The 22457-nt window shown below is 45.0% G+C and overlaps 1 protein-coding gene across 1 annotated transcript in view; it reads left to right on the plus strand.

Moving 5' to 3' along the window:
* The window catches only part of LOC132587610 (uncharacterized), a 42289-nt gene extending 20156 nt beyond the window's left edge, over nt 1-22133 (plus strand). Inside the window, exons 2-3 of the mRNA XM_060259921.1 lie at nt 6724-7220; nt 21780-22133. Coding sequence (XP_060115904.1) covers nt 6724-7220; nt 21780-21939 — 657 coding nt within the window. The 3' untranslated portion in view covers nt 21940-22133. The remainder of the gene's footprint in view (nt 1-6723; nt 7221-21779) is intronic.
* Nucleotides 22134-22457: the final 324 nt, after the last annotated feature.

The raw sequence follows: 22457 nt of genomic DNA on the forward strand, positions 1-22457 counted from the left end.
TAAGCTGCATTAATGAGCCAAGATCCTTTCTCAGAGAATTAATATTCCATAAGATAACTTTTTTATAAGACATTTCGCTAGGCAGTGCCATTTTTCTCTAACAGCAAACTCGGTCTCTTAATCCAAATTGAAAAGTAGCTTCAAGATCCTGTTAAATCCACATTCCACGACAGCTCCAGCTGAGATTTCAAATGTTATCATTTCAAATACAGTCAGGCGACAGAGACAGATCTCTCTAAAATATATCTTCTTTATGTTCAGATCATATTGCAGCCTAATAATAGTCTCTTTAACATATGTCCAATTATAATCCAGGTCGATTTTAGTATTTGCATTCAATCCAATTTAAATAGTTACCGATACTTAAGATTGCTCATAGACTTTTCGAGGCCTCATTTCTCTCTTCCTTTGAGCTAGCCTCTTGTGGTTATGTAAAGCGACCCATTAGCCAGCGGTATTGAAAAGTCACTTACTTGTCAAGTAGAATTGCCACATTAGGAGTAGAAAGATGTTACATCAAAGGCGTACTGAGAAAAGCGAAAGAAAGCAATCGGGCGTTCATCTTTTTCTGCTGGTGCGCCAGCTTTCATGGCTGTGGAGCCTTGGAACATGCAGGAAGCACAGGGGCAGCCACCGCTGTACCCCTAGCTCCCAGCAAAAGTCCCATGCCGAAGAAAAACCCCTCCAGGGCTTTTCTATGGGGGTGCCACTTTGGTGACAGAATCAGAGGCGCCGCAGGAGGACGATCTGCAGACATTTCTGAAGGCAAGATGATGGAGCCCGGAAGTCCCATTTGTGAAAGTTTAAAAGAGACACAGAGATGTGTCACACCAGTCAACTGTGGTAAAACTGCCATCAATCATATAGAGGTAATCAGGGGTTCCAGATGATGGTTGCTTCCACATGGAGCTCTTCCTCTACGTCTCACATGCACCAGACTCCCAAACCCACAGTGGTTCTTATTTGGGCTTCTGCAGAGCATCACCCTGCCCTGGTAACCTTATGGGTTTTCCCTGGCTATGCTGTGGATTTCTGCAAACCTACTTTTGTACCATCTTTCTTGAAAAATCTTATTTAGAGTGGGGACAAGAAGGTGCAGATTTCTGCACCTGTCCACTCACATCTAGTGACAATTCCTCCTAATTTGCCCTTGCACCTGCCATTCGCATACACACATGTGCATGCACAGACCCATTAGTGGGCTTTTTACCAGTTTTTGCCAGTTTTTAAAAATATCAGTAGCAGACAGGGCTCCCCCCCCTTTTTTTTTTTAAAGCTAGAACACATAGGAATGCAGTTCTGACTGCCTTGGTATCAGGGGGCCTGGCATCATATGCAAATGAGTTCGTGCTGGGCTTTTTCTACAAAAAAAGCCCTGTGTAAAACATCAGGGGTGTAGCCTAATAGGCAAATGAGTTCCTGCTGGGCTTTTTCTGCAAAAAAAAGCTCTGGTAGCAGATATATTGTCATAGCGATAATCTCTTGCTGCTGCAAACATTTTTGAATTCACAGGAGTAATATGAGCAAAATCATGAACTGTCCTCATGTGGAAGCAACCCAGTCAATAACAATAACAAAAACAGTCAATACCAAGCTTCCTCGGAAGGTGGTGGCCTCTCCTTCCTTGGAGGTTTTTAAAAAGAGGCTAGATGGCCATCTGACAGCAATGAAGAGCCTGTGAATTTAGGGGGAGGTATTTGTGGGTTTCCTGTATTGTGCAGGGGGTTGGACTAAATGACCCTGGAGGTCCCTTCCAATTCTATGATTCCCACTGTACTGTTCCCCCCGAACAAATGTGTTGCATTTTTTTCTTTTTGTTCAGAAGTTATTTATTTATATCTTTTATAGGCCACTTTTTCCACCAAGACTTAAGGCAGATTACATAATGTACATCAAAACAAAACCAACAGGAAGGGGCATCCAATAAACAGTAATGAAAACATTTAGTTTGCAGAATAATGGTATGTTTTGTAATCAGCAGTGTTTCCCTCTTGCTTAGCAGAGCTTTATTGGCATTATGCCACCATTAAGAATTAGTGCCATTTCACAATATTTCATTCCTAGATCAATTTGGATAACACCTGTTCTTACCAAACACCAATTACCAACTGAACTTTGGTCCCCTACTTGTTGGCAGATGTCAATCCTGAAACCACCTATTTTGTTACAAAATGTTTAACGATAATTTTATCTGTAAAACAGCAAAAATCTGGATTGGTCTAATTGTAATAGAATCTGGTATATATTTGACTAACATGATAATTTATTTGTAATTGATATACTTAAAATTGTTTATGTTGTTTTATATGAATCATGGGACTCCCATGTCTGTTAGCCGCCCTGAGCCCGCTTGGCGGGGAGGGCGGGATATAAAAATAAAATATTATTATTATTATTATTATGATTTTAGGTGAATGATAGGTTTTATTAGAAATTCCTGTTTTAATATTTTATTTACTTTTAGATTTGATTATTTTGACTGTAATTTTTGAATTCTGTGAATGTTTATATCCATATATATTTCGAAAATTGATATATCCTGGTTGAGCTTAAGATCTTTGGTCATGGAAGCTAATAAAAAAAGGAAAGGAATATTTCATTCCTGAGGAAGAAGAATCTGAAATTGAGTGTGAGAGCCCGGCACTAGTAGCTAGAGTTAGTTGAAACTGGGATGCAGCCTTATTAGAGGGAGGGGTTGCCTCAATTACTCTCTAAGAATTGGATGTGGAGTTAACAGATTTGCAGCTTAATGATAGGGTAGGAATGGAGGAGTTGTGATATATGGTGCAATGAAGTAACAGTGTGAATTGGCTCAAATGATAAAAAATAATAGGTTGCATAAACCTCCACTGCCATTAACGAAGAGGGGAAAGGGAGGGGGGTTAGAGTCAGAACCACTCTCGATGTGGATGGGAGAATCTGGGAGGTGAATTGTTTCAGTGCAGCAGTTTCCAGAGACATGTAGATTCTCCTATGATTCCACGTGTATTTCATCCTAGGAAATGCTGTGGAATAGTAGTTAGAGTGTTTGGAACAGATCTGGCAGTGGCAGCCCCAGGTTCAAATTCCAATTGAGCCCCTAGCTCATTTGGCAATTCTGGCCTATTTACCTCCCACATGTTCAACTTGAATCAATTTCAACAGTTTGTTATGTGGACAAAATTGGGAAGTGGAGTCAGGCCCATAGCCAGGATTTTAAAACTGTATGGTTTCCCTGGACGCTCTAGCCATTTGGGAGGGCAAAAATCTATGGTACCTATTGTACCATAGAGTTTTCCCTCCCAGAGGGCTAGAGCGTCCGGGGAAGCCATACAGTTTTCCCGGAAATGCCTAGAGGCTGATGCACAACATCGCCGGTGTGATGACATCACTTACGGGTGACGTCATCATCAGGGAAGGTTCCTCTTGGCAGCCCAATGTGGGCCAGCGGGTTGGGAACCTCCAGGGTGCGAGAAACCCTGCCTGGACCGGGGGCTTGGCAGCCCTATCCCTCTCCAAACCCTGCCTTCAGGCTCCATCCCTAAAATCTACAGATATTTCTGAGTTTGAAGCTGGCAACCCTAATTGTAAGGAGATATAAGCCTCTGAACTAAAGGACAGCCCTGCTGGATCAGACCAGTAGTCCATCTTGTCCAGCATCCTGTCTCACACAGTGACCAACCAGTGAGGGCCAACAAAAAGAGCACAGAGTCCAAGGTCTTCCCCTGATGTTGCCTCACAGCACTAGTAGTCACAGGTTTATAACGGTTCTTGTCCAACTGATACATTTTTGTTGTATTAAGACACATAAATTATACACAAAGACTTGGACTTGGTGAAAGCATTCTGGAAGTTTCTAGTGATGATGAGGAAATCTCTGGTTCTCTACATTTCTTTGAAGCCACATCTGGAAATGGGGCAGCCCCACCTAAAGATGAGAAAAGCCAGCTATGGGTTGAGGGTAGTGAAAGAGACAAGGGGGGGGTAGGTTATATTCAAGTGAAAGAAAGACTAGGTTTTCTCTTGGGAGTACTGTCAAGAAAAATAGGCAGTTATTTTAAATTCTAATACAGTTATGTATAATAGGTGTCTCCTTTTTGGTACATACTGTAGTTTAATTATCTCCTGCTGATCCCTAGCTCTGCTTCAAGCAGCTGGTTCCCTCCCTTGCCTCTAGGTTATCAGCTCAGATAACAGACTCTGGAGGAATGTTGATGTTCTCCACAGATAAAAAGAGACGGTGCCAAATGGGCCCAGCCTCAGGCCTGCCAAGTTCCACTCATTTGGATTAACAATGAAGACATCATTCAAGCTGGCAGCCGAAGACTTTCTGATTAAGCAAATGGACAGCATCTTCTGGCTGGCCCTGCAACTTCTTGTGCCTGGACATTGGCAGGCATTATTTATGGAAGGCTGCTGTTCTCTTGGGAAACAAGTCTTGTGGATGTCCAGTTCACAACTGTACCATTTTACCTTACAGAGAGTTCTCTGTTATTAAAAGTTTGCCTTCTCTGCTCTTGGCAGAATGAAAAGTTGTGTTTAAAAGGGGAGATATTTAATTTTGGTGGTTCTGTCTGGTCTCATGGATTAATTAGAGCAGAAATTTATTTGGCCTCTGAAAGCTGCCTTAGAATATTATGCTGGAGGGGGCTCTGAACTGTGGCAACAGGGGTAGGCCAGTGCCAAAATAGCTAGCCCTCCAAAAATCCAGCCAGTGAAGGAAAGAATAAATACTCAGTCTCTCTGGCTGGCACCCAGTGATAGGAGATTGAAGCAACCCCAAGAAAGCTGATTGGGTACCCCCAAAGGAGACACATTTTGAGTAACGCTGGATATCCCTGACTGAGCACCAGAAGTATAGATTTATGGATGATATCCAGTTTGTAAGACTGTTGGGCTGAATTAATTGCAGTCCAGCTGGGCAAGAGATGGCCAAGGGCAACTAGGAGATATTTTGCCAAAGTTGTCACTGCCACTCCAAGAGGCTACAGTGCATCTAAAACAACTGCTTTGTGGGCCAGAATTGATCTTGATGACCATGAATTATTAGCAGTTTTCCAGTAGAAAAAGTGGGGCTGTTTAGTGGGGAAGGAGGTTGTTATTTGTAGGAAATCCAAACAATTCCACAATCTGTCTCCTGAAGAAGTCTGCATGCTTCCAGAATTAAATTTTGCTGGTCTTAAAGGTGCCACTGGACTCGAACTTTGTTCTACTGTCTCCTGTAGTATTCAGTGTAGCTAAAGAATGGTAAAATGGTAGATTTCCTTTCTGCATCCTAATGGAGGCATATCTGTAAAAGCAGGAGTTTTCACATCAGAGAGTTTAGTATAGCCAGCAGATAGCACATCACTTGGGAGGTGGCAGGTCAATGTAAGCAAAAATGCTACTTCGTGAGCTACTGGCATTACAGTTGTGAGCTACTGCATAAATTAGTTTGCTCTGGGGCCATTTTTCCTGAGTGAAGACAAACCTGTATGAGCCGGAGGCTAAAAAACTGTGAGCTAGCTCAACCTAACTCCACTTAGAGGAAACTGGGGCAGGTGGGAGGTTATGGTGCAAGTTCTTTCCATAGTCTTTGGTCTGGAGATGCCTCACCTCACCCACATGGAAGCTGGCCCTTCATAGATCTTCTAGCAACCTGTGAGTGTTAACCCTGCAAAAACTAGCTGTAACAAGCAGTAGTATCTGTGGGTGGTTATTATTGCCAGTGAAAATAATGCAACTCAGACATGTGAAAGTGAAATCAATTATGTTAATGAGAGTGATTAAACTTGTTTGTGGAATGCCTAGCCTGGGCTTTGAGGCCTGTGTAACCCTTACCCTACAAGATTTGGGTGGAGCGAGTAGCTAGCTCAGAACATTTCTCATTAATCAAATATAGCCATCATGTGACAATACAACTCTGTAGTGAGGGAGAAGCAGGGTTGTGGGATGTGGGGCCCTTGGCAAGATGACAGTCATAACTAGGGTTGCCAGGTCCAAGTCAAGAAATATCTGAGGACTTTGGAGGTGGAGCCAGGAGACATTGGGGGTGGAGCCAACAGCAAGGCTGCGACAAGCATAATTGAACTCCAAAGGGAGTTCTGGCCATCACATTTAAAGGGACGGCAGATCTTTTAAATGCCTTCCCTCTGTTGGAAATAATAGGATAGGAGCACATTCTTTTGGGGCTCATAGAACTGGGCCCCCTGGTCCAATTTTTGTGAAACTTGGGGGCGGGTTTTGAGGAGAGGCACCAGATGTTATGCTGAAAATGTGGTGCCTCTACCTCAAAAACAGTCCTCCCTCAGAGCTCCAGATACCCATGGATCAATTCTTCATTATACCCTATGGGAATTGATCTCCATAGAGTATAATGGAGTGCCCAGCAGACATTTCCCTCCCCCATACCTGATGACCCTGAAACATCAGACCAAGCTAGGGGATCCCCTGCCCCCACCTGGGGATTGGCAACCCTAGTCATGCTTGCATTTTTGTGCCTGCTACTGCTGCAATGTAGATTTGCCACCTCCAGCTTGGGTAATTTCTAGAGATCTGAAGGGGAAAGGAGTTGTCCTTGAGAGAGATGAGAGAGACAATGAGCTGCACTGCATCCAGAGCAGCATATTTTGCCCACTGTCATTTGACCACTTTACTCTTCAGCCTTTTGGTTTCTCTCTGGATATAGCTCTCTCCCTCCCCCCCATCACCAGGCTTGGTCCTGGAAAGACAATGTGACATTAACTCATATTTGTTTTCTTATAGCTTGTCACAAGACAGCTCCGTGCGTGGACTTTACTGGTTGGGCTGGGCATTTTTATGCCCTTCCGTTTGGCTCAAAGCAAGGCAAAGGAGGTGACAGAAGATGCCACTTCAGAGCTTAGGATGGAGGAAGCAAGGGAAACCCTGGATGAACATGGAGCACCATCAGTGAACCCAAACTTTTGTGATCTTAGCTTCCATATCCCTTGGTCTGGCAGTGCTTGTGCACCAACTGCCCCAACATCCCCACTAGCCTCTCAGGAAGACCTGGACCATCTGAAGACGCTGTTGGAAGAAGCTGGCAGCATCCTAATGAATCTGCAGGCTGCTGCTGCTGTAGAGGCCAGTCAGTCCAGATATCAGGACATTGTTTCTGAGCTGCTGCCAGGTATAAGAGAGACCAACTCAGAGTTTCATGAGATCCTGCAGAAGTTCTTGAGGGAACTTGAGGACCACATCCAAGAGGATGATCATCCACATGTGGCAGATGAGAAAAAGAAGTAAGTATTTTCTTAGTGGAACTGCTGTTTGCAAGACTTGCTGATGAAGGCAAAGGCTGGAGCTTTGTAGTGGGGGAGGAGTGTATGGAGAAGGGCCATGGCTGAGTGGTAGAGCCCTCACTTTCAGTGAGGGTTCGCTGACATTCAGTTTCTGGTTCTCTCCTGTTAAAAGGATTTCAGGTAGCAGGTGCTGAATGAGACCTTGGTCAGCCGAGTCCTTGGACAGCTGCTGCAATTCAGTAGGCAATATGTTGCTTGAAGATGAAAGCCTCAAGCTGATTCCACATGGTTGTTTTGCTTCACCCTTGCTCTCCAACTGAAGTGGCTTTTTGAGAGCATGTGCACAATGTCATTCTCCAACATGTCTACTTTCATGGTTTCCCCTGGTTTTCTCCAGTGCTTTCCAAATCCACTTTGGAATTATCTTTCTGGCAAAATGCTAGTCAAAAGAATTTAGCTACTGGCTGGATGGGAGGGTACAGATTTCCAGATCTCTCCACTCTGAAGAATAATGAGCCATTTTTTCTCCCTGTCCCCTTACATCTTCCATTTCCCACTTACCCCTACCTATCACCAGTGGGCTTCAACAAACCAATAGTTATAATTGAATCAGAGCTGGAAGGGGCCATACAGGCCATCTAGTCCAACCCCCTGCTCAATGCAGGATCAGCCTAGACTAGAGCATCCCTGACAATGCTTCAAGACTACCAGTGAGGAGGAGCTGACCACCTCCCTAAGTAGCTGATTCCACTGCTGGATAACCCTTACTGTAAAAAAAAGTTTTTCCTAATAGCCAGCTGGTCCCTTCCTGCCCTTAATTTAAACCCATCATTACAAGTCCTCTTCTCTGCTGCCAACAGGAACAGCTCCCTGCCCTCCTCTATGTGACAGCCCTTCAAATACTTAAAGAGAGCAATCATGCCCCCCCCTCAACCTCCTCTTCTCCAAACTCAACAGTCCCAAGTCCCGCAGCTTTTCCTCATAGGACTTGGTCTCCAGGACCCGATCATCCTCATCTCTCTGCTCTGCACCTGCTCCATCCACACATCCATCTAGTGTCTTGATCCCACTGATGGATCTCCTGATGGTACCTGGGGTTTTTTTGGCCACTGTGTGACACAGAGTGTTGGACTGGATGAGCCATTGGCCTGATCCAACATGGCTTCTTTTATGTTCTCACACAACACCCTTGTGAGATAAGTTAGGATGAGAAGGAACAGCTGGCCCAAAGTCAGCAAAGATCTGCATGGCTGTCAGGAGAGATGGTTGCCTTTGTGTCAATCAACCTGACAGTTTGAAATCAGCTCTGTTGTAAATTTAAAGCAGTAGCCTGTTTCTTGAGAGTTCCATGTCAAAGGCTGATTTTTTCCACTGTTAAAGTATAAGAAAATACATTAAGCCCTTCCCCCCCCCAAAAGGAGGTGACCCCTCTCAAGTGGCTGTGATAGATAAAGGAAGATGGGTAGCTAACTGGGTCTTATGTGTGCGGATTTCTATCTATAAATCCCACCTGTCTCAGTCCCTATCCAAATTGCCCTCCTGCCATGGGTCCTTTTAAAGGCAAGTTAAAGATGTCAAGAGATCTTATCATAGGTATCTGACATCTCATCTACTTAAAGCTAGAGTCAGTCCAGTGGCTCATCTTAAACTTGATTACAGTGTGTGTTTGAGTGATGAAAATTCAATGGGTTTGGAGGGGGGATTTGAAGAGAGAGGGGGTGGCTGACAGCTGAAAGCTTTTACAAATGTTGGATAATGCACTTTCAATGCACTTTAGCAGTTGTTTACAACTGAATGGTAATAGAGTTGCCAGCCCCCACGTCCCAGCGGGGATCCCCTGGTTTTGGGGGCTCTTCTCTGCTGTGGACCAGCTGGCTGGTGGGGGAAACCCCTCCCCTAAACAGAGATGTAATGGAATGTAGCCACTCACCCCCGGAATGCCCGCCAGATCTTCCTGCCAGACGGGCAAGAGGACATGGCAACCCTAGATGGTAAGCTGGGATTGGATCAGGGCAGGGACACACTGGAACGCAGTTCTGGCTGCCTTGGTGTCAGGGGTGTGTGGCCTAATATGCAAATAAGTTCCTGCTGGGCTTCTACAAAAAGCCCAGTGTGAAACAATGGTGAGATCAGGGAGTGTGGCCTAATATGCAAATGAGTCCCTGCTGAGTTTTTTCTATTAAAAAAAGCCCTGAGGAGCATCACATGATCTGAGTCAGGGTCCTCAACTTTGTTGAACTAAGAACCGAAAGAAGTCAGAATGTGAGTTCCCAATAGTTCTATATCTAAACTTAAATTATAATACCATATATTTTAAAAATACAAGTATTATTGCAAATTAGATGAAAAGAAATGTAAGTTGAAATAGTAGCTGCTAATCCCCAGGTGGGGGCAGGGGATCCCCCAGTTTGGAGGCCCTCCCACCACTTCAGGGTCATTAGAAAGCAGGGTGGGGAGGAGGGAAATGTCTGCTGGGCACACCAGACTGATTCCCATAGGGCAGGGGTCCTCAATGCCACAGCCTGTCCTTAACCGGGCCGCCTAGCATCGCCGACCCCCCCCCCCGCGGCCCCACGCAGCCTCGCCGCTCCCTGCCCGCAGCACCTCCTCCTCCCTCCATTTTTACAATATTAAGGCTGGGGGAAGGGCCGTGAAGTGTCTTCTGGGCTCTGTAAAGGCCGACACCCCCGCCAATCACCTGATTGGTGGGAAAACTGTGTGAAACTATGGCGGCAGCAGCAGCCAGCGGCCGCTGATAAAGCTGCACAGCCTTTTCTCCTCCCACTTCCTTCCCCTGCCCAGGAAGGAAGTGGGAAGTAGGCAAGGGCCGCATGGCTTTTTCAGCGGCCACCAGCCACTGCTGCCGCAGCACCACGGGGGGAGGGGGAGGCCGAATCTGGCGCCCCCACCCTGCCAGCCCTGGGACTGCAGTGGGCTGGCAGGCTGGCCCTGGGGCTGGGCCCTGGGCCAAAAGGGTTGGGGACCACTGCATAGGGTATAATGGATAATTGATCCGTGGGTATCTGGAGCTCTGGGGCTCCACCTGTTTTTTAGATAGAGGGACCAAATTTTCAGCACAGAAACCAGTGCCTCTCTTCTAAACACGTTCCAAGTTTCAAAAAGATTAGACTAGGGAGTCCAATTCTATGAGTCCCAAAAGAAGGTGCCCCTATCCTTCATTATTTCCAATGGAGGGAAGGCATTTAAAAGGTGTGCAGTCCCTTGAAATGTGATGGCCAGAACTCCCTTTGGAGTTCTATTATGCTTGTCACAATCTTGCTCCTGGCTCCACCCCCAAAGTCTCCAGATATTTCTTGAATTGGACTTGGCAACCCTATCTCAAATATAGACCATTTGTGTCCCTGACCAAATGCGTTTTGGCCCATTGGCCTAATTCAGTGGTCAATGTTCTTACACAATGGCTCCAGTAGGGTTGCCAAGTCCAATTAAAGAAATATCTGGAGACTTTGGGGGCGGAGCCAGGAGACTTTGGGGGTAGAGCCAGGAGACTTTGGGGGTGGAGCTAGGAACAAGGGTGTGACAAGTATAATTGAACTCCAAGGGAGTTCTGGCCATCACATTTAAAGGGACAGCACACCTTTTTAAATGCCTTTCTTCCATAGGAAATAATTAAGGATAGGGGCACCATCTTTTGGGGCTCATAGAATTGGACCCTCTGGTCCAATCATTTTGAAATTTGGGGGGTATTTTGGGGAGAGGCACTAGATGCTATACTAAAAATTTGGTTCCTCTACCTCAAAAAATAGCCCCCCCAGAGCCCCCAATACCCACAGATCAATTCCCCATTATTCCCTATGGGAATCATTTTCCATAGGGAATAATAGAGTGCCTAGTAGACATTTCCCTCCCCCCACGCTTTCTAAAAGGGGGGGAGGGCCTCCATACCAGGGAATCCCCTGCCCCCTCCCTCTTTCTCACACACAAATACTTACTTGGTCTTCTTCCAGCAGAACTTTGCTTGCTGTGAAAACTAAAGCAAAAGAAAGGGAGGGGCCGTTCTCCATGGAAACTGATACTGACCCTTTCTCATGAAGCCCTTCCTGTTTGCTGTGCAGCCTTAAAGGGGCACACATTTTAAAAACTGTTTGCAGGTTTCTAAACCTGCAGGAGCTCTACAACGACATGATGCCTACATGCATGTTCTCTCCCCACCCTCCGCTTCCGGATTTTTGGAGAGCGGGGGAGGAGGATGCAAATTCGGGGGTCCCCCGCCAGGGCGGGGGGGTGGGGTGGGAAGCCTAGGCTCCAGATATTACAGTAATAATACAGTTACTCCTTAAACTTGGACCAAGTTGAAATTTTTCTTGATGAGAAAGGGGAAAAGGGCAGAAAAGAAAAGTTAATTATTCAAATTAATACTGTTATGAATATTATTAATTAAATTTCTATACCGCTTGTAGTTGAAGTTCTCTAGGCAGGTAACAACAAGTGTAAGACAAAAAGATGTGTTCAAAAGATATATTTTGAGTTACTTATAATCAATATCTGTGATCTAAGACAGAGATATAATTCAGAGGCCTCATTTTAAATAAGAACATAAGAACATAAGAGAAGCCATGTTGGATCAGGCCAACGGCCCATCAAGTCCAACACTCTGTGTCACACAGTGGCAAAAAATGTTATATACACACATACACTGTGGCTAATAGCCACTGATGGACCTGTGCTCCATATTTTTATCTAAACCCCTCTTGAAGGTGGCTATACTTGTGGCCGCCACCACCTCCTGTGGCAGTGAATTCCACATGTTAATCACCCTTTGGGTGAAGAAGTACTTCCTTTTATCCGTTTTAACCTGTCTGCTCAGCAATTTCATCGAATGCCCACGAGTTCTTGTATTGTGAGAAAGGGAGAAAAGTACTTCTTTCTCTACTTTCTCCATCCCATGCATTATCTTGTAAACCTCTATCATGTCACCCCCGCAGTCGACGTTTCTCCAAGCTAAAGAGTCCCAAGCGTTTCAACCTTTCTTCATAGGGAAAGTGCTCCAGCCCTTTAATCATTCTAGTTGCCCTTCTCTGCACCTTCTCTAATGCTATAATATCCTTTTTGAGGTGCGGCGACCAGAACTGCACACAGTACTCCAAATGAGACCGCACCATCGATTTATACAGGGGCATTATGATACTGGCTGATTTGTTTTCAATTCCCTTCCTAATAATTCCCAGCATGGCGTTGGCCTTTTTTATTGCAAACACACACTGTCTTGACACTTTCAGTGAGTCATCTATCATGACCCCAAGATCTCTCTCTTGGTCAGTCTCTGCCAGTTCACACCCCATCAACTTGTATTTGTAGCTGGGATTCTTAGCCCCAATGTGCATTACTTTGCACTTGGCCACATTGAACCGCATCTGCCACGTTGACGCCCACTCACCCAGCCTCAACAGATCCCTTTGGAGTTCCTCACAATCCTCTCTGGTTCTCACCACCCTGAACAATTTAGTGTCATCCGCAAACTTGGCCACTTCACTGCTCACTCCCAACTCTAAATCATTTATGAACAAGTTAAAGAGCATGGGACCCAGTACCGAGCCCTGTGGCACCCCACTGCTTACCGTCCTCCACTGCGAAGACTGCCCATTTATACTCACTCTCTGCTTCCTATTACTCAGCCAGTTTTTGATCCACAAGAGGACCTGTCCTTTTACTCCATGATTCTCAAGCTTTCTAAGGAGCCTTTGATGAGGAACTTTATCAAAAGCTTTCTGGAAGTCAAGGTAAACAACATCTATCAGGTCTCTTTTGTCCACATGTTTGTTCACCCCCTCAAAGAAATGCAACAGGTTAGTGAGGCAAGATCTTCCCTTGCAGAACCCATGCTGAGTCTTCCTCAATAACCCGTGTTCATCAATGTGCCTACTCATTCTGTCCTTGATAATGGTTTCTACCAACTTTCCCGGTATTGAAGTCAGACTGACTGGCCTGTAATTTCCCGGATCTCCTCTGGAACCTTTTTTAAAGATGGGGGTGACATTTGCTACCTTCCAGTCCTCAGGAACGGAGGCAGATTTCAATGAAAGATTACAGATTTTTGTTAGAAGATCCACAAGTTCAACTTTGAGTTCCTTCAGAACTCTCGGATGTATGCCATCTGGACCCGGTGACTTGTTAGTTTTTAATTTGTCTATCAGTTGTAGGACCTCCTCATTTGTCACCTCAATCTGACTCAGGTCTTTCAACACCCCTTCCAAAATTAGTGGTTCTGGGGCGGGCAAAAAGTTCTCGTCTTCTACAGTGAAGACGGAGGCAAAAAATTCATTTAGCTTCTCAGCCATTTCCCTATCCTCCTTCAGTAATCCTTTTACCCCATGGTCATCCAAGGGCCCCACTGCCTCCCTGGCTGGTTTCCTACTTCTAATATATTTGAAGAAAGTTTTATTGTTGGTCTTTATGTTTTTTGCAATATGCTCCTCATAGTCCCTTTTTGCCTGCCTGATCACAGTCTTGCATTTGATTTGCCACAGCCTGTGTTCCCTTTTACTAATCTCACTTGGACTGGTTTTCCACCGCTTAAAGGAGTCCTTCTTACCTTTTACAGCTTCCATTACTTTGTTTGTTAACCACGCAGGCCTTTTCTTATGCCTGTTTGTGCCTTTCCTAAGTTGTGGTATGTATTTTATCTGAGCTTCTAGGATTATAGTTTTAAATAGCGTCCAAGCTTCCCCAAGGGTTTTGACCGTATGTACCTTTCCTTTCAGTTTCTTCCTCACATGCCTCCTCATCTCAGTGTATTTACCCCTTTTAAAGTTAAACGTGGTTGTGGTGGTCTTTTTGGACAACTCCCTATTTATACAAACGGTGAAATCAATAACATTATGGTCACTGCTCCCAAGCGGCGCAATCACTTTTACATCTCTCACCAAGTCTTGGGCATTACTTAGGACCAAATCCAGGATCGCCCCACCCCTGGTAGGTTCTGAGACCATCTGCTCCATAGCACAGTCATTGAGAGCATCAAGAAACTCAATCTCTTTCTCTCGATAATAATTTCTCTCAATAATAATATTGAGAGAAATTATTATTTCTCTTAATAATCTGCTGCCTTGGTCAGGTATACATGTCTTGAATGGTAATTCAGTTGTGTACCTAAAAAGGCATTCAAGAATCTCCTGATGAACACAATTTTTAAAAATTATGGAGGAGAACTCAAATGACATGGAAAAATTAAAACCAAAGAATAATACATATCCATATAAATTACCTTCCTCTCCAGGACAAAAAAAAAATATGTTTATATGCAGTCGGGAGCCAATAATATGTAATAGTGTATAGTGCAAAGTGTCCTATGTCAGCAAGGAGATGATGCAATCAGAATGGAAAAAACCCAAACAACATATACAGTACATTGTACATGTGACCAACCAAAGGTTACAGGAGAGATGGGGGAAAGGGAGAAGATTCAAATGTTTAATAAATGCCAACATTCCTGGACACAATAGATTAATCCTATAAGGACAACATTCTGTCAAACACAAAACCAATCTACTTCCTCATTATGACCATGTGGAGATAGCATATTCAGAGTGTAAATCCAATACATTTCTCTTACTTTCAGACGCTGAAGGAGCTGTAGGTTGGAAGCTTGAATCTTTTCCAACACCTAAGAAGTACAGCTGCTCATCTCTGTGTCCCAAAGTCTTAAAATGTTGCGCCAAAGGAGTGTTTCTTCTTTGTAACCTAATGCAATTTCTGTGTTCACAAATCAATTTCTTCGCAGCTCCTGTAGTAAAACCTACACACATCAGATCACAAGGACATTGGATTGTATAAATCACAGATTTGGAATTACGATTAACAAATGATTTTATGGAGTACTTACTCGGTTTGGATGAAGGCAGAGCAGTTCCCACAAGAGTAGTTGTCAACCAGCTTAGCTTTGCCATCAGTTCCAACTTTATCTGTAGGAAAGGATTTCAGTTTACTTCTGACCAACATGTCCTTTAAATTCTGGGATCTCTTGTAAGAAAAGAGTGGGATAGAATAGCATTGCGGAATATTGGATAAAGGGTGCCAGTGTTTGATAATGATCTTTTTAACCTGTGCATGTCTGCCGTCATGTCAATGGAATAATAATCCTGTCTATATTGCCCTCTCTACTTCTGGGTGTCAATAATGAATATTTTTTGTCAGTTAATGAAGAAGTGGTGTTTTTTGCTTTATAAAAAGCCTGTTTAACAACTTTAGAGGAGTAACCCCTAACCATAAACTGTCTCATCAGCAGTTTGGCTTGTTTGACAAAATCCTGTACTGAGTGCAGTTTCTTCTTATTCTGAGCATTTGTGAATATGGTAAATTTCTTCTAAAGGTGTTATGAGTGAAAGCTTCCCCTGCCAGAAAAGAATTAGTATCAGTGGGTTTCCTATATACGTCTCATAAAAGGTTAAGAAGTTCAAACCCTCCTATGATTGAAGCAGCTGTTTCCAAATGGGCATTTCCTGCAGACACAAAGGTGATGTCTCCTGGGCTCTACCTAGTAGAGGAAAGCCAGGTTTGGCTTTTTACTTTGAGGAAGAGATGCTTCTAGACAAGTGCAAGTCGGTGCCAAAAATCAGATTGGAGCAGCGAAGGCTGTTGGCATTCGCTGTTTGCCCCCAGCATTGGTCAGTATGCCACTTTTAAATAGGGAGATCCCATTTTATCATCATGGCCCTAGTTCACAATCAGACATCTTATATCTGATATGTTAAAGAAACCTTCCAAACTTCAGTCTTCCTACTTCTTGTGGCAAAGAGTTCCACTGATTTGCAGCATTCCCACCCTCCACCAGTCCCCTGAACCTTTTTTTGTCGTGTCATGGCTGGCTTATGGTGACCTGGTGGAGTATTCAAGGCAAGAGGTGTTCCGAAGTGTTTTGCCATTGCCTGCCTCTGCATAGTGCCCCTGGCTTTCCTTTCTCATCAAAATACCGACCAAGGCCAGCCCAACTTAGCTTCTGGGGTCTGATGAGATCATGCTAGCCTGGACTTTCCAGGTCAGGGCTACCTGAACCTACTGCCAACCTGTTTCACTGGATGAATTCAAAGTTCTAGGATTATTGATAAAAGAGGTTTTTACTGAAAAGGTGGCCAGCTCTGGGATGAGAAATTTTGGGAGTGGAGTCTGGGGAGGATGGGGTTTGGGGACTTCAGTGGGGTATAATGCCATAGAAACTACCTTCCAAGTAGCCATTTCCCCCCTAGGGGAACTGATCTCTGTTGCCTGGAGGCCAGTTGTAATCCCAAGAGATCTTCAGCCACCATCTGGAGGTTGGCAACCCAGTTTTCAAGGACAGGCAGTGCAGGAGAAAAGGGGGCCAGAAGAGAGCCTGAAGATAATGGATTAACAGGCTTTCTCCTCCCTAGGACATGGCAGTTTTCAAATACAAACAGTTAGTGGCTGGGTTGCACAACCCCAAGAACACCAGCCAAATTACTACTCAGATGTGAAACTGAAGCTGTGCAATGTGATTTTCCCAGGAGAAACCCCTCAGTATCAGCAATAATCCACTCCGCTGATCCCAGCATTGACACTGCAGGCTTAGTGTACATTTTTCTCTCCTTGCAACACGTAATTGTCACGTTTTGCTACTCAGCTTGCAGTAGAGAACAGTGTGCGGAGAAGGGGGGGAGCTCACTGCAGAAGGCTCCACTCATCTGCAGTGCTCTGGGAAGAGTGAGAGTACAGTCCTCACTTGGGGTAGAATCTTTTCTCCCCTTCTTCACTGTTTACGAAGCTTGTGCAGGAGAACTTTCAGGGGTGTTGTTCTTTAGCATAAGGCTGAACTTAGAACCTGCTGTGTTTCTAGTCCTGCAGCATCTGCCTGCATCCTATTTCTGGCTCAGAGCTTCTTTTGCAGGAGTTTTCTCAGCAGCAGAAAGCCCTTATTTGATTCATAGCACTTCATTAGTCTCATCCTCTTCTACTGTGGGGATCTCCTTTCTGCTACTTTATGTCCCTTTCTGTCTAAACTCTGCCTTGTTTTCTAAATAAATTCTCAGGTTTTGAATAAGTTCAGGGGGTATCAGCATTTTTTTTTAATGAGAGCTACTTCTGAGTAATGCAAAATATGCCAAGTTACTCCTCCTTTTCCCATCCCAGCATGATACCAAGTTAGGTGAGGGGAGTTAGGCTGCGTGAGAGAGTGAAAGAGTCATGGTCAGGCAGTGAGATTATTAGCTAAATGGTGATCGAAACCCAGATCTCTCCAGATCCAATCTAAGTTTCTAATCACTATGCTCTACTGGCCTCAGGATCCTAAGGAGCATTTCCGTGGGCCTACTATAAACTTGGCATGTGCCTCACTGTCTCACCCCATGATATAATGTCATGAAAGAAAAATATATATTTTATTTCTGAAAAGAAAGACATGGGGCGTTTTCGCACTGACCTTAATCAGCAGCGACGCCCCTCTTCACCGCGCAGGATCGGCGCGGATTTCGCACTAATTGCCACGGAGCACCCGGAAGAGCCGGAAAGTCCTGCGGCTTTTGCGGCGCAAATGGAAACTGGGTTTTGGCGGTTTCCGTTTGCACCGCAAAAGCCGCGGGACTTTCTGGCTCTTCCGGGTGCTCCGTGGCAATTAGTGCGAAATCCGCGCCGATCCTGCGCGGTGAAGAGGGGCGTCGCTGCTGATTAAGGTCAGTGCAAAAACAGCCATACACTCTCTTAAGCTCCTCGGAGGAAAAGCAAGACAAAATTGTAGTTAGTAATTTTTAAAAATAAAATAGCATTGTAGTGGGCTTTCAGCCTGGAGTGGGTCCTGTTGCATTCTCTGTCTGTAGCAAAGTGTACCTGTTTCAGGCCCCTATGCATGGGCAATGACTGGCTCTTCTCTGAGCATCTTCAGTGTGGCTTTTCCTTTGCCATTGACCAACCACAGCCTGTGCTCCCCTGTATGTTCTATGTGAAGGAGGAAGATCTCCTTCCAAGGCCTATTGTAGGAGTTGCCAACTCTGGATTGGGAAATTCCTGGGGATATGGAGGTAGGACCTGGAGAGGGTGAGGTTTAGGGAAGGGAAGTACCTCATCTGGATGTAATGCTGCTGTAGAGTCCACCCTCCAGAGAGCAGCCACTCATTATCCATGGGAACGAATCTCTGTGGTCTGGAGATCAACTGTACTTCTGGGAGATCTGCAGGTCCCACCTGGAGATTGGCATCCATCAGCCCATGGCAAGGATCCCACACACAAGCACATCCCTGAGGGCTGAGAGGGCTTTCACAGCAGCTGCCCTTTCAAGGACAACCTCTGCCAGAGCTATGGCTAGCCCAAGGCCATTCCAGCAGTGCTAGCTTTGGACACTGCCACATTGGTGCCACCCCAACTGGTGAAGAGCTTGGGAGTGACCTTGGATGCCTCCCTTTCCATGGAGGCCCAGATCACAATGGTTGCCAGGTCTGCCTTTTGTTATATTCGGCAGATCAGGCAGCTAGCTCCATATCTATCCCCCCAGGACCTGGCTACAGTGATCCATGCAATGGTCACTTCCAGACTAGACTACTGTAACTTGCTGTACACTGGCTTACCCTTGAGATTGAGCCGGAAACTGCAGCGTGCAGAATGCGGCGGCTCATTTGCTGACTGCACCACCTTTACGGGTGGGGATTCAGCCGGCGCTCCATAGTCTGCACTGGCTTCTCATTGAGTACCAGATCCGCTTCAAAGTTTTGGTTGTAACGTTTAAAGCCTTACGCAGTCTGGGACCAACATACCTGCAGGACCGTCTCCTTCCATATATGCCCAGGATGTCATTACGTTTGACCTCCCAACATCTGTTGGCCATCCCCGGCCCAAGAGACGCCTGCCTTGCCTCAACTAGGGCCAGGGCTTTTTCAGTCCTGGCCCCGACCTGGTGGAATCAGCTCCCTACAGTGATCCGGGCCCTACCTGGCTTATTAGCCTTCTGTAGGGCCTGTAAAACAGAGCTGTTCCGCCAGGCTTTTAGTTGAGGCTGCGGGCGTCTATTCTTGATCTGGTTGGCCTCCCCTATCGGCACTGTCCCCTATGAGATATCATGATGTGAGACAGCCAGGCTGGGCAATATGTGATATAGTAAACTTCTCTGAGTGCTGTTGAGCTGTCTGTTTTTAAAATGTTTTTATTGCATTTTTATTGTTTTATCATATGCTGTACTCCACCCTGAGCCCTACAGGGAATGGGCAGAATAGAAATATACTAAAATAAATAAATAAATAAATCCCATGCAGCTTTCATTTTATAACGTCAGCAGTGCCCAAGACTCCTCCAACAGTATATTGAGAACACAGTTCATATTTTCCCCCATACTACTAAAATCTACAATTGCCCTGTTTGTTTTGGTCACAAAGTGCTTCAAAGCTAAGGAGCAGAACTACATGCTACTTCTGTAGTCTTTGAAAAACACTTCTCGAAGTACAGTCGACAGGGTTGCTATTATAGGTACCTATAAAAGTACTGGTAAAGGCAGCTTTGGGGTGACATTTTTCAATGAAAAAGCAGGTCAAAGATCCCCTCTGTCCCTCGTAAAAGCAGCCCTGGCAGTTGCATTTGCATCCAACTGAGTGAGCTTTGGCTCAAGACAGCGTCTGCTTTAGTAAATGTGTTGTTTAAGGCTCCTCCACAAGTTTCTTATTATTTTGGCTGCAGAAGACTAATGCGGCTACCTCTTTGGAATGTAAATGTTACTGTGTAATTCTGCCCTACATTATCCTTCCTTTTGGCTATACCTCTCAAGTGGTAAGTTATTTAATGCAGTAAACAGGGCAGTGAGAGTAGTTAACTTTTATTCTTGTTAATGTGGCTTTTGATAGGGCTGCTAGCATTAATCGGCGTGTGCGGTTAAGCAATAAAAACATGAATTACGGCAAAAACATTAAGATTCTGAAACTTCAGAAGTCCCTGCTGCCATGATTAAATTAGCTCCATGTGCCCATTCTTTCTGCCCTGCCCAAATCTGATAAAGAGACAACATGAGAATGGATTGAATTTCCCTTTTCAAATCCAAAGCTGGCCTGACCACAGCAGCCTCTTACCTCCTCACTGATGCTTCCTTCCTGGCAAGGCCATTATGGAAAGAGGGTGAAATCACAGACAACCCTCAAGGGAACTCCATGCGCATGCCTCATAGTGGCCTGCAGGCCCTGCCCAACACATGTGCATGTGCCAATGCAAACATGTTCAAAATAATCACAAAATAACTTTAAAATTGAAACAGAAATGAATGAGGAGTTTCAAACCAGCCTATACAGCTTTCCTGCTTTTCTGTTTGACCGCTGGCCCAGAGATCAGTCAGGACTTCTGTTATTCTCCTGAAAAGTTGGCCACCATCCTCCTAGTATAGCAATCCACCTACCAGCTGCAGAGGGGGCTAATGCTGCATGTCCCTCTCATGCATACAGGCACATGTACACAGGACGGGGTTGCCAACCTCCAGGTGGTACTGCAGATCACCTATTACAGTTGATCTCCAGATAATCAAGACCAGTTCCTCTGGAGAAAATGGCTGCTTTGGATGGTGGACTCCAGTGTTCCCTCTGAGCTGAGTTAGTGTGAGCTAGCTCACAGATTTTTAGCCTCCAGCTAACATATTTTTGTCTTAGCTCAGGAAGGATGAACCCAGAGCACACTAATTTATGCACTGGCTCACAACTTTAATGCCAGTAGCTCACAAAGTGGAATGTTTTGCTCACAAGACTCTGCAGCTTAGAGGGAACATTGGTGGACTCTATGACATTATACTCTGCTGAGGCACCTCCTCTTTCCAAACTCCGCCTTCATCAGGCTCCGCCCCCCCAAATCTCCAGGTATTTCCCAACCCAGAGCTGCCAACCCTATGGTAGGGGAAAGGAACAGTCAGTTCACAGGTGTTTGAACCAGCCTAGTATTAGGGAGAAATCGGTCATTGTATCATTAAGCCCAGCCTTCCCAGTGCTGATGAATTTTGAACTTATTTTGAAGAAGTGGAGGCGCTGTTCTAATGCTTCTGAATGAGATGACTTTTGCCAATGGAAACTTGCTGTTTGAGATTTGGCAAGAGTACCTTCATCAGAGTCAATCCTTTGAAACAATGCCTCCTTGTCTCCCTTCCACCAAAGCCTTTATAATTCAACATTGTAATTGAGAATACTGTAAGAGAAATCAGTTTGGGATAGAAGCTTTTTCTTTTTCAATCATATTTGAATTAGTAGAATTTGCAAGATAACTGATCTTTTAAAAATCTGTAACTTTACAAACCAGTGACCCTGCTTACATCAGTTTGGTGTAGTGGTTAAGTGTACAAACTCTTATCTGGGAGAACCGGGTTGGGTTCCCCACTCCTCCACCTGCAGCTGCTGGAATGGCCTTGGTTCAGCCATAGCTATCTCAGAGCTGTCCTTGAAAGGGTAGCTTCTGGGAAGGCTCTCTCAGCCCCACCCACCTTGCAGGGTGTTTGTTGTGGGGGAGGAAGATAAAGGAGATTGTGAGCCGCTCTGAGGGTGGAGGGCGGAATATAAATCCAATGTCGTCGTCTCCTTCTTAGAATTTTGCAGGTAAATTGACCTTTCAGCAAAGATAACATGTCCTCCTTCATCCATTTAGGTTACAGGAACACTTACGGATGATGGATCATCTGCTTCAAGTCACCGGGCGCCTTGCGGAGCAGTTGGATCAAGTATCCGAAAACCTCTTGGTCACTCTAACCAAACCCCTGGAGGAAATCACTTCCGTTTTGCATAGGAGTGTCCTGAAGTCCTCTTAATCATGAGCATGTTCCACCATGAAGGCACCAAAAGCTCTCATGGATTCAGCTACCACCATGTTCTAGCATTTCCATGCATGCGCCTTGCTCCTTTGCCACAGCGTGTGCAGTTTAGTGTGCACAGAAGCTTCTCTTGTGGAAAAATTGCTGTCCCTCTTTTGCAGCTCTGTGCATCAGAGAATTCTACATGGAATGTCAGGTTTAGAACACCTTTGGACAAGGCAAGCTGTTTGTGGGGCGGGAAGTGCAATTGACCACACTCCTTTTTCTTATGATCCAATATCAATCTTAGGTAGCTTCCCCCAATGGGAAACTGAATCAAGTCTATCTAGGAGTAGACTAGCTAGCTGTGGATCTTTAAAGTCTCAGACAAGGATCTTTCCTAATAAGGACTCTTTGAATTGGAGATTGAAGGGAAGCTCTTTAGAATATTTAGCACAGTCCCTATTGCAGAGAACCAAATGTGACATTACTGGGTGACGTATCTGCCTGGAACATCCTCAGTTGCATAGCATGAA

Source organism: Heteronotia binoei, chromosome 1 (assembly GCF_032191835.1).
Source record: "Heteronotia binoei isolate CCM8104 ecotype False Entrance Well chromosome 1, APGP_CSIRO_Hbin_v1, whole genome shotgun sequence".
Lineage (NCBI taxonomy): Eukaryota > Metazoa > Chordata > Lepidosauria > Squamata > Gekkonidae > Heteronotia > Heteronotia binoei.